Source organism: Elephantulus edwardii, unplaced genomic scaffold (assembly GCF_000299155.1).
Source record: "Elephantulus edwardii isolate Elephantulus edwardi_28Jun2011 unplaced genomic scaffold, EleEdw1.0 scaffold00064, whole genome shotgun sequence".
Classification (NCBI taxonomy): domain Eukaryota; kingdom Metazoa; phylum Chordata; class Mammalia; order Macroscelidea; family Macroscelididae; genus Elephantulus; species Elephantulus edwardii.
The window spans coordinates 1,412,015-1,424,621 of record NW_006399814.1 but is presented as its reverse complement, the minus strand read 5'-3'; the positions used below and the strand labels follow the sequence as shown (position 1 = coordinate 1,424,621).

General features: G+C 62.3%; 1 protein-coding gene across 1 annotated transcript in view; it reads right to left on the bottom strand.

The window, feature by feature from the left end:
- The window catches only part of BRD1 (bromodomain containing 1), a 30,076-nt gene extending 17,727 nt beyond the window's left edge, over positions 1 to 12,349 (bottom strand). Inside the window, exons 1-6 of the mRNA XM_006888026.1 lie at positions 10,983 to 12,349; positions 7,675 to 7,831; positions 5,230 to 5,361; positions 4,157 to 4,285; positions 3,598 to 3,910; positions 1,355 to 1,618 (exon numbers count right to left, since the gene is read on the bottom strand). Coding sequence (XP_006888088.1) covers positions 1,355 to 1,618; positions 3,598 to 3,910; positions 4,157 to 4,285; positions 5,230 to 5,361; positions 7,675 to 7,831; positions 10,983 to 12,349 — 2,362 coding nt within the window. The remainder of the gene's footprint in view (positions 1 to 1,354; positions 1,619 to 3,597; positions 3,911 to 4,156; positions 4,286 to 5,229; positions 5,362 to 7,674; positions 7,832 to 10,982) is intronic.
- Positions 12,350 to 12,607: the final 258 nt, after the last annotated feature.

Here is a 12,607-nt window from a genome sequence, read left to right as displayed (position 1 = left end):
TACGGGCCCTAGGACCCGCTCCAGGGCACTGTCCAGGGTGGGGGTGCTAGCTAGGCTGGCCACGAAGGCTCCCATAGCTCCAGGCCCTGGACGCTCACCAGGAAGGGCCCGTGCTCTTGAGCCCAGCAGTGGTGTCCTCTAGGGAGGCAACCTCTCGCAAGCGGGACAGGAGCTGCTGGCTCTGTGTAAGTGACAAAGGTGTCACCAAGGCCACATGGAAACCGCAGACTGACGCGACCCTCCTGCGGGTTCTATGCCAAACCCCACAGCTACCTGATGTCCTGACATAACAGCAGGGTGAACAGGCAAATCACTGCTGGACACGTGGAGGACCTGGCCACACCATAAGGGTGCACTCAGGCTGAGGGGGCCAGCAGGGGCCAGAGGCCACAGGACACGGCCGTTCCTCAGCTTAGAGGTCGAGGCCAGTGGTCACACAAGGGTCTTCTCAGGGTTAGAAGGGCCAGCGGGGCCCACAGCACATGGCCATTACAGGACTCGGGGTGCACCGCGCAGAGGTGTTAATCAGGCCAAGGGGCGGGGGGTCCACACCACGTAGGACTCCTAGGTGTCCTCAGGCTGAGAGGACCAAGGTCCACTGTACACAGCCATCCTTGAGCTGGGAGGGAGGCTGGCAAGAGGCGTGTGGCTGGAGGCACCAGGATTTACAGGAGCCAGTGAGGGCCAGCCTCAAAGGGGCACTAAGCTTGCCACTCGTGTGCTCACAAAAAAACAGCCGTCAGAGAGTAGAAGAGCCGGGTGACAACCTTCCGCCTGTGTCTCAGCCTGAGAAGCGAAAACGAGCAAGCAAGCAGCCGGCTAAGAGGTGTGGCGGTGACAGAGGGGGTGGAAGACTCTTACTCTCTGTGTGACAATCACATACTGATGCTTAAACTTTAAGGACAGAACAGGACAGCAGACCCGAGTGCTGCTCTGACACCCCAACATCCTCCACAGCCCCTGACCGCAGGCGCACACGTCCTGCTCCCACAGGGAGCCCCTAACACCAGTGCGATCCACCCCGTCCCCCAGGCGCCAGCAGGGGAGACGTGCGAGGGCCACGGGCACCACACGAGGACAGGAGCTGGGCCAGACGGTCGGAGAGGAGCCCTCACTTCAAAGCCAGAGCAGTGGTCGCGTGACAGCAGCGTGCACGGCCCCTACCAGCCGCTGCGCCCCAGGTCTGGCCACTGCTCCCCCTCGGGACTTACTTACTCTTGTCACACAACCAGCTCTGCAGCCCACGGCCACCCAGAGCGCTCCAGGCCGCGCCCAGCTCCCCACGCCGGGGCCGCGGGCCAGCGCTGCATGTGTGCGCCCCCCGCGCGCGGCCGGACGGCAGTGCTCGGCTTACCTGCGTCCCCCGCCTCTGGCTCCAGAGGAGCCCCGTCCTCTTCGAAGCCTCCAATACCTGACTCGGCGGGCCGCGGGGGCGGGCTGGGCTGCTGACTCAGCTTGCTCCGCACCAGAGCGATCTCCTTTTTGAGCAACTTTGCCCGTTTGCTTCTTGACCCGCTGGACTTCATTGAACAGGTCAGGTCCAGTTTGTCCAACAGTTCCCTTAGCTGGTCCTCCAGGGCCATGTGCTCACGGTTGGCCGGGTTCAGCAACCTGTCCACTGAAGTCAAAGGGACGCTGAGTTAGCCCTTCAGCAAAGCCAGGGGACAGCCGGTTCAGCACCTCCTCACCGCCCCGTCCAGACCCGAGTGCGGGGGCTGGTGTGCTGGGCGCACAGCGTGGCCACTACTACAAGGAGACCTGCTTCACCTGGGGCATCAACACCTCCACCGGCCCCCACTGCGGCAGCACCCCCAGGGCTCTGGCATACACCGCGGCCGTCACATGCACAGCCAGGCCGAGTCCAGGACAGAACCAAGACCTCCGTGCGCAGCCACGCCCATGGGGTCACATCCCTGTGGCCAGCCTCACGAAGGTGCCCCGTCACCAGGCAGCCACCTCAGCGGGTCCACGCTAGAGCGGGGAAATCGCCATCAGAGAACCTGAGACAGCAGGAGAAAGAGCCACGAAAACCAGAAAGGTTCATAACTGGTCACTCCAGGTTCATAACTGGTCACTCCTCCAACAGCAAGACGAGTGAGGAAAACCAGACATGTGAACCGATCCATCCAAGGACCAACCGGGCACTCGGCCTGCAGGCATCACGACTGAAGCCAGAAGCAGCCGGTACCCATGCCGAACACTCGAGAGGAGTGATCACCTCGGGAGGCACCGGGCAGGGTGAGAGAGAACCACGGAATGAAGCCAAAGTCCTAAAAGACCAGACAAGCTGCTCCCACAGACTGAGGAGCCCTGGAGACACCGGCCCCTCGTCACCCTTCAGACCAGGACTGAACTCACCCTGCACCTCAACTTTCAGCCACACAGCAGACCTATCAGGGAGCAACAGCACCAGAAAACCAAAGCCCTAGGAACAATCAACCCACCCTCCAAACCTGAAGGACAACATAGCACAAAGCTCAAAAGACGGAGAGAAGGATGGGAAGAAACCGGAAAGGCCCGGCAGGAGGGGAAGACGTTCTGCACGCCGCGTTGTTCACAGGGGCACTGACTCACACAAGTCACGAGACAGGACTCAGCCTGTAAAGGCTCGGCCAGGTTACGGTCGAAGATCAGAACTCGCAGCTGTCGGGCAGCAACCAGCTCACAGCTGACCCTCCAGCCGCAGCTTGAGAGGCTGAAAATGCCAAAGCAGCTGGTGGGAGCACCAGAGCGCCTTAAAAAACACAACAAACACCCTAAAACAAAAACCTGGAGCTTCAAGAGCTGAAAACCGTGAAATGTAGACCTGGCTGCTGGCCACCAAGGGCACCACACCAGCGGTGAAGAAACAGATACCTTCTCTGACACAGAGAGAGAAAAAGGTTTGAAGACAGAAACCTAGAGGCCACTGTGACTCCAGAGTAATCACATGGCAGCGCTGCACGGGGAAGTGAAAACGGCTATCAGCCAGGCCCTCCAATGCAGCTGCCTGGCGTGTAGGATTCAAGGACGAGGCCACGTGGAGAGGACCAGAGGTAAAAGGGCACCCCGGACTCTATATTCACATGCTGCCCGGTAGACAGTAACCATAGCACAGTCTAGGCCAGTAGTCCAGCAAGCTGGAGCCCTAAGCTGTCCACCTGTAGGAAGTTGCAGTGCAGGCTGCAGACAAGGTCAGGCAGGTGAGCCCGTGCGAACACACACCTTGACTCTCGGCACAGAGACTGGAGTCCCAACCCTGGACCCATCCCGGCATGCACGGGACACAGACCAGGCCAGTCTGCTGGTGAGTCCCATAGTCAGCGAACAGCCCCAGGTCTTCTGAGGGAGGGGTGCTGGGGGACTCAACGAAGCACACACTCTGGGCACCAACATTCAACCCCTGCAGCTGCGTCTGGACTAAGAGAGCTCACCCTCACTGGATGGCCCCTCGCCCCTGCAGCTGTAGCCAAGCCACATCCAAGACGACCACAGGGCACACGCTATGAACTGACGGACCGCATGCAACACAGCCCAGTCCCTCGTTGAAGAACGCCAGACACCAAGGCCCCATCCCCACCCCCGACACCCACACTGGCGCCTCCCACACCTGCTTACCGTCCTCCCAGGAGAAGGGCCGCGGGGGCACTGGCGGGGGCCGCTCGGGCAGGTGCATGCCCGTGGCCTCCTCGAAGCCCACGCTCTCCACGTGCCGCCGGGTCTGCCGCAGCACCGCCCCGCCCTGGTCACGGAGCCTCACTGCAGCTCTATAGAACACTGTGTCCTTGGCATTGTACTTCAAGCAGTTATCTACAATCAGGTTAAAGTCCTCCTCAAACTCCGCCAGGGCGCTGTACCCTTGGGCTTCCAGCCGCTTCCTCATCGTCGCAAAGTCCATGGGGCGTGAGATGTGGTCCAGGTAATCCGGCACCTGGTTCAGACAAGGAAGAATGAGACCATCTCCCGTGTGTCCTGGGACCAGCCCAAGGCCCCTGCCCGGTTCGAGGTGGGAGGTCTGACCCACCAGCCGAGGGTCTTTTCCCCATGGGGTCTCTAGTCTGTCTGACCAGCTCAACGTGATGCAGCTACTGCCCTCCAGCATCTGTCCAGCGAGCCGCTCAGCGGTTCACAGGTCCCGTCCCGAGTGCCCGCCAGGAAGGGTCCATCTCACACGCACCTCCTTCAGGCTGACGGGCTGTGCAAATATCCGCGCCGGGTCCTTCTCCTGCAGCTGGTCCAGCACCGAGCGCAGCAGCACCGTGAATGGGGTCAGCCGCAGCTCCATGGCCATCTGCTCTGCCTTCACCTGCACACAGCGACCAAGGTCACCCTCTCCGTGGCACCGTGTCCAAGCCCCCGGCTCTGCCACATGGCGCCCAGACTCCCGGTGCTTGTCCCCCCGCCCCGCAGCCTGGACACAGGCTGGCGCCCGGCTCTCGGCTCTCGCTCCTACACGCTATGCCCAGCACAAGGCCGGCTCACACTGCACGGCAGGCAGGCCCTGACTCCCCGCCCAGCCCACCCGCGAGGGTCAAGGTTGTCCGTCGTCAGGATCCACCAAGCACCCATCCCTCCAGGTGCGCAGGACTCAAGGGCAGATGCAAGAGGGAGGTCGTTCTGTGCAGGAGGGTGTGTGGGGGTTGTGTGTGCTGCTATCGAGTCAACTGCGACTCATGGTGACCCCAAAAAGACATCGGAACCCCGCCGTCAGCTAAGCCAAGCACCTCCTGGAGAGAATGAGGGCGGGAGACCATGAAGCACTTGAGCGCACGTGTCCTAGGACCTGACGGTCCTCCTAAGAGACCCCACGGGGCACAAGGGTCCAGCAGGCTCCTCCAAGGTGGGAGGGCAGCTCACACACTCGAACTTGAGCTTCTTGCGTAAGTTTGCGCAGGTGCAGAAGCACAGACACGCACGCATGCACACATGCAAGCACACGCACGCAGCAAGCACCGCAGTGGCCGCTGCACTTCCTCGTTTCAGCTTCCCGCAACTGCTCATGAGCTCGATGAGCCGCCGCACGCTCGCTCGCACAACCAGGCGTGCGCGCGCGCGCACTCAGGCACGCGCACGCACCACCACGGCCCACCTGCTCGTTTCAGGCACGCGCACGCACCTCCATGGCCGCCTCACATGCTCGTTTCAGGCACGGCACGCACTCAGGCGCACGCACTCGGGCACGCGCACGCACTTGGGGACGCGCACGCACTTGGGGACGCGCACGCACTTGGGGACGCGCGGCAGCCTCACCTGCTCGCGTTTCAGCTTCTCGCGCTTGCGCATGAGCTCGATGAGCAGCCGCGCGCGCTCCAGGTCGTGCCTCAGCCGCTGCCAGTACTTGAGCTTCTCCTTGGCGGCCTTGATCTCCTCGTCGTTTTCTCGCTGCAAAGTCAACCAGAGGCTCCATGGGGGTCTGCTCGGTTCTCGGGGCGCCCTGGGCAGGGCACTCCGGAGGGGTCATGGAGAGGAGCCGGCGCTGGACAGCGGTGAGCAGGAAAGGTGTGGCCACCCACCCGCGCCTCTGCACCCCACAGCCCCCCACCCCGTGCTGCGACTGAGACCTGGGGAGGGGGCGCCCGAAAGCGAACGGGGCGGGGGGCAGTCCTGGGGTGTTCGCAGCCCTGGGGGGGCGCCCTGGGGAGGGGGAGCCTGAAAGCGAGGGGAGGAAGGAGAGGGACGTGGGACCCTGGGGGGCGGTGGGGGGCGCCTCCCCGGGAGGAGTGAGGACGGGGTGCAGCCGCAGGGGTGGGACTGGGGAGGGGGACATCCCTGGACAAGGGTATCCCGGGCGGCACTCGTGGCCCGAACCACGTGGCTGCAGGTCTGGCCACCCCAGGACACACATGGGGCGGCACCCCAGCTGTCCCCACACCCACTGCCCACCAGCATGTGGGACCCTCCCGCACATCTCACGGACGGGAGACGTGCGCCCCTCGATGGGTGTCCTCACGCCCCGCCGGGCGCAGGTACACCGGCACATTCACACACCGCACGCGGTCACACTCGATCCCTGGGAGAAGCCCTCTCTGGGCAGCCCTGCCCAGTCCATCTAAACGATGCTCCCACACTGCCCTGTCTCCTCTTGCTGCACCCCGACAGTGTGATGAGGCACAAAGCTGACACCGTGGGACTCCACCCTCACGGCCCACACCACGGATGGACATCCAGACAGGAGCTCCCGGGGGACATAACGGCCATCAGCTCAATGCAGCCCGGACACCCCCGAGGGAGGGGGAAATGGCCTTAATGTCCTGAGCAAGAACCCTTGTCCACTTCTGTGTGACAGAAGAGCCGGGACACCACCCAACGCCAGGTGGGTTTACAACCCAAACTCCCTGACGACTTTCCGTGTGAAGCTGCTCCTGACACCAGCGACCCCCAAGCCCAAGAAGCACCCAGACCATCAGTTCTGAGATCACTCCGGGCCCCCAGAGGCCACCCACTCTGCTCCAAAGTCTTGGGGGGCAGCAGGCTGTCTGCTCTGGAAGAGAAGCCCATCCTGGACAACTCCAGGCTGCGGGAAGAACCCGAGTATTCTCCAGCACCAAGAGCCAGCCCCGTGTGAAACCGCACGAGCCTCTGTCCACCATGGACACTGGCGAGAAAGGGGACAAGCTGACCAGAGCGCACAGTCCAAGCGACCACCGAGAAAGGCCTCCCACAGGAATGCACAGGAAGAAGGCATGTTCAGGACGTGGGGTCAAACCTGCCACCCCAAGACGACTCACTAACCCGCACACACTCAGCCCAGCACCCGTCTCCCCACGGGCCTCCCGGACAATCTCAAGGTAAGGCAATCCCAGGCCTAGCCACTCGCCCTAGGAACAGGGTGAATCCCCAGGGAAGTCTGTAAACCTTTCAGGAGGGAGGGATCCCTTATGAGGCCTGAGGTGGCTGGACACAACCTGGATGTGAACAGCCAGGTGTGGACATTAGTCCTGGAGGAGCAGGTGACAGGCGTGACCCAAGGAGAACCTCGGTGAAGAGGAGACTCCAAGACCTCCACAGCACGACCCCAGAGTACTCAGATGGGCATGGCAGGGGGACCCCACAGTACCCAGATGTGCCAAGGGGAACCCCACAGAGTACCCAGATGGGCACCATTAGGGGAACCCCATAGAGCTCCCAGACGGGCATGGCAGGGGGACCCCACAGGCCTCCCAGACAGGCATGGCAGGGGGACCCCCACAGAATACCCAGACGGGCATGGCAGGGGAACCCCAGAGCTCCCAGATGAGCACAGCAGGGGGACCACACAGGCCTCCCAGACGGGCACAGCAGGGGGACCCCATAGAGCACCCAGACGGGCATGGCAGGGGGACCCCAAGGACCAGGGTCAACTAATGGGAGAGGGTCCCAGCACCACGCCTGAGTTCACACACCCTGTCCGACTCCACCAAGCCAGTGTCTAGCATGGTCTCAGGGTGGGGTGGGGGTACAAGGGGCCAAAAGCATGTGACATCAAGAAGCCATCTGGGTGGGCAACGACTAGTGCCCCGACCCCACACAATCCTCTTCAAGCGGACCCTCCCCACAGCCAGGAGCCCTACACGTGGCCTCAGGGACCCACCCTCTCCCACCTGCACCTGTCTTCCACCAAGGCCCATGTCCCAGCGGCCAGCGTGCATACTGAGCCCTCATTGGTCAGGGACCCCCCCCCAGACCAGGCCCCCCGCACCACAGGCGCCAGCCCACCTGCTGGCTGCTGCGCTGGGATTGCAGGCTGGACTGCAGCCTCCGGAGCAGGGGCGCACCGTTCCGTGACAGCCTCTTGAGAAGCCAGTAGCTGTGGGCCCGCTCTACAAACTGCTTCTTCCGCTGGATGGCCACCTGGTTCGCAATCTTGTTCAATCTGAAAGGAGGGAAAGGTCGATATCAACACCTAGAAACCAGCAAGCGGTCCCAGACCCAGCGTGGCATCCCAGAACCAGCATGTGAGCCCAGGAATCCGATACCACCACGCTGCCCGGGCCTCTTGTCCTGACCAGGTCCCTATCTCCGTCTCCTGGGACTCCACCCGTGCCCTCTGCTGCCTGCTGGCCCCCAGGAAACGTAGCATAGTTGTCTTTCCCAAGATGCCTTGTGCACATGCACAGGCCTGACAGGCAGGTCTGAGCCTGGCCACTGTCACATGGACACGAGTCCCTCCTACTGTCATCAGCTCCTGAGGGGGAGGACAGGGGGTTGCAGGACCCCTGTGACCTCAGGGAATGAGACCTGGGGCTAGACTGACAGCAAATGTGGCCACTGCCCACAAGAATGGCACAGGAGCTCCAGGAGACCGGCCCTCCCAGGGCGAGAGCCGAGGGTCAGAACCTCTCCCCCACGCTGCTCCCGGGGCAGCAGCACTGTCCACTGACCCGCACAGAGCACAGGATGAGACCACGTTCGTGGTCAGCAAACCAACATGCACACGTCGCAGGTATGTTCTGCTCCTGGCCCACAAGGCAAGCAGAACCCTCTGTCCTGCACATGGAACCACGGACCCGATGAGGGAGTGGCTGGCATCCCCCACCACCACCCCGGGGCCCAGCCACCTCCCACGGGCTCGACCTGACCAGAGTCCACAGCCCCGGCAGCCTGCCAGAGGGGCACTAGGGAGGCACTGTGGGAGAGGGTGTGGATGCCCCAAGGCTGAAACAGCAGGGCCCACAGAGCTCCCACAGGTGGTCACCTGCTCCTGGAGTTGTCCAGGATGGGCTCCTGATTGCTGGGTCTGTCCCAGGTCCATGGTCCGAGAGACCAGACCCCACCTGCTGGCACCACCTGTGTTCACAAGGGGCCCAGGCGGCTGCAGCTGTGAGCTGTGAGGCTGGGACAACCCCTCTGGAAGTCTGTTACCGCAGTTTCTGCACACAGTCCACCTGTGGGCCAGGGGACAGTCTCGCAGACACCCGTCCACCAACACGACAGGACTGCTGGTGGTTTGAGTCAGGAGACCGTGAGGGGCACAGAGCACTCCGCAGGGATCACAGCGTCTGTGTCCCTCGAGCAAACACACTCACCTGTGAACTGTCCCCAAGTGTTGTGGTCAGTGTCCCCCCCTCAGCAGACACGCACACACGTGAACACAGAGAACAACTGTCCATCCACAACTGGTGAGGCTCCCCGGCAGACAGCAAGCCAGGGGCCTCAGGGCCACAACCAGGTCCTTCACACTGACCACCACAAACTAGGCGGCTGACAAAGCACCTGCCCCCGCAGGGACGGAGGAGTTGGGTCTCAGCGTGGGACTGGACGAACCCACACCAACCTCCCTGACCAGGGGGCATCCTCTGGAGAGGACGTAGATGGACACAGAAAGCAGAACCAGCTTTGTGGCCAAAGGTGCTCAGCGTTAAAAAAATCCCAAGCCTACCATCATCTCATTAAGGCCCAATCCTACCACCCTGCCACCCAGGCCACACTGCTCTGCTGGCTCCCATCACCTGCAACTCAGAGAGGGGTGGCTCTCCTGTGCAAACCTACAGCCTCTGAAACACGGGAGGAGTGGCCAGGACTCACGATAAAACTCAGTCATCAGCCATCTCAGTCTGGCAGCCCTGTGAGCACGCACATGTCCACACATAAGAGCACCTGTGTACGTGCCCCAGCGCTGTGCACACTCTCACCTGGCACGCAAACCTACAGCCGTGTTACAGCAGACTGTTCCCTCTCCTGTGCTCCAAAAGCACAGTGCCCGTGCCCCCCGGCCTCCCGTGGCCCAACATAGCCGCCAGAGTGCCCACCTGCACCTCACCACCGCGCCACTGTAACGCAGCCACCCATCCTCACACCCCTGCCCTCCACAGAGCAGGGAAGCCTGCTCCTGCAGACCTCCAAACAACCTCAGGGTATCTGACCGCCAACCAGCAAATGCGAGCCAGGAGGAAAACAGGTGGACCTCCAGCGTCCAGCCAACAACCCAGGCCGCAGGGTCCTGCCAAGAATGGTCCAGCCGTGATTGAGTGGTTTGTGCATGCAGTGGACCCTCATGCCCCGGGGAGCACACACTCCCACGGGGGCTCCCTACTCACCTACGGCCTGCAGTGTCCGGCGTGGCACTTGTAAGGCAGCCACACCTGTGACAAGGTCTTCTGTGAACGAGGAGAGGAGCTTGATTCTCCATCGGGGGTCCCCACCTGCCTCACACCTCTGGCTCTTGAACCAGTAGCCACCTCTCTGCCACTGGCCTCCACAGAGGACTCTGTCCCATGTGTGACCCATGGACCTGAGACAGACCCACTTCTCTAGGTGAGTTGTTTCCATCACATAAACCAGCACGTGGATCCCTTCACTGGGTCAGCTTCTGTGCACAGCACGGCCGGAGACACTTGCTCTGAAAACTTCACTCCACACTTCATGTTTTCTAATTACCCACAGTCACCTCACAGCCAAGTCCCAGACTGGCCACAGTCCACCCTGCCATCGGCATGTGCTGTTTACAGTGTTTTAAATTCTTCACTCTGAAGACAGCTGGACCCTGAGTGCAGGTCTCAGCAAACTGCTCACCACAGACTGTGACACAAACCCACCATGCTGTCCAGTCACGACTTACATCCACACACAGGGCACTCGCCACACAGTGAGCCCTGAGCAGACGTGCTGTCCTGATGACAGCCGGCCATCACCCCAGTGTGAGCTGTGCACCCGCAGATCCCACCACCTCTGCTCATCCCCTGGGCTCCAGACATCTCTACACCCCACTCCGTGCTGCTCTTCCACAGCTGAGGGGACACGAGGCACACGCTCACCCACACAGAAATGGTCACTCATCCCTGGATGGGGCTGAGGAGCCGGAGCTGAGGGACAGGTCAGTCATGGAAGGGACATGGTAAGAAGAGATCTGGACAGACCTGGGTTAACAAGGACCCACTGGGCAGGGGCAAGGCAGACAACAGTGGATGTGTGGTGACCACACGGCCTGGGGCCAAGGAGCCCTTCCTGCACCGGTTGTGGTCCTGCCTTCAGGCGTGTCGCCGGCGTAGGTGACACAGATCACCCCGGACGCCCGCGGCACTCACCTCTGAGGGGGGATGTAGGGGGCGCACACAGTGGGCAGGCCCGCGCAGGGCTCCGCCGGCGTCTTCTTGGCCTTTTTGGCCTTCTTCCTGACTTTGGATGAGGCCCTGATTGCCGGGGCCGGGCCCTCCTTGCGACAGACCCCGTTGCGGGTGTCCCCCTCCCCGTAGATGTTGAGGGGCCTGCGGGTGCAGCCGGGAGGGGTGTGCACGTCACAGTAGGCGGTCTTCCTGACCGAGAAGGTGGTGGTGCCCCCGCTCAGCTCCTTGACGGGCTCCATCTTCATGTAGAGGCCGGCCTTCTGGGCGCAGGTCACGTGGAAGGCCGTGTAGCAGTTGGCCTTGTGGCACTGGATGCAGGCGCCCACGCCCTTCTGCTTACAGAGGTAGCAGGTGAGTTTCCAGCGGGCGGGCGGGATGTTGCGCACGCCGTCGATGGGCTCGATGAAGACCGTGTTGGCGAAGCCGACCTCGGGGATCCAGAGGGCGCACACCACGTGGCCCCAACGGTCGTCGTCCGTCTTCTTGAAGGCACCTCCCTTGTTGGGGCAGAGCACGCAGTCCGCGGGCCGGGCACGGGACTGCAGGCAGTGGCGGCACAGCCACTGGCCCTCAGGGATGTAGGGCACCCCGTAGCACTCCTGGTGCACGGCCAGGTTGCAGAGGTCACAGAAGAGGATGACGTTGCTGTTCTGACACTCCCCATCCATGCAGACGCAGCACACGGCGTCCTCGTCAATGAGCGACTGCTGTTCGCCCTGCTTCTGGTTCTCGCAGTACGACTCCTTTTCAAAGCGGTCCATCAGGAACTCGAACATGTGCTGGGAGACCACCGACACACAGTCCCCCTTGCGCTTCTCGTTGACGATGTCCAGCCAGGCGTAGTCCTCCTCGTCCATGTCGTACTCCACCTCGTTGTCCAGCTCCTCGGCCGACTTCTCGATGAACTTGTAGTAGGAGGGCGGCCGCCGGGGCGCCGACGGGGGGCTGTACTCCACGATGCGCACCCGGGGCTCAGGCAGGGCGCTGGCCGAGGCCATGGCGCCGGGGCCGCCGGCCGGGGCCTCGTTCCTCTTCTTGACACGGTTGTTCTTGTGCCGTTTAGTTCTCAGGCAGACCGGCGGCCGCTCGCTGTTCTCCTTGTTGCTGTTACACTCGCTCATCTCCTGAGCCGTGAGGTCATCTTCCAGGATGATCTCCAAAGGGTCGAAGATGCTGATCCTGTGCAGACGCCCCTCGATCTCGATCTCCACCATCCTCTGCGCCTGGGCGTAGGTCAGCGTCTCTCTGGTCGGGGAGTGCTTAACACTGCACGGGGAGGAGGGGGGCCTGGCTGCAGGTCCTCGATGGCATCGTCCTTTCCTCCTCATTTGGTAATGGTCACCTGGACACAGAGGCGAGAGTCAGTGTATGTGCACAGAGCACCTCAGGCCACCCAGCCCACCTAAAATCACCACCAGCCCATGTGGCCAGGGGCCACCTGAGACTAGCAGACCAACCCACACTGCCAGGGGCCACCTGAGACCACCCAGACCAACCCACACTGCCAGGGGCCACCCAGACCACCCAAAATCACCACCAGCCCACGCTGCCGGGGCCACCTGAGACCACACAGCCAGGAGCCACTC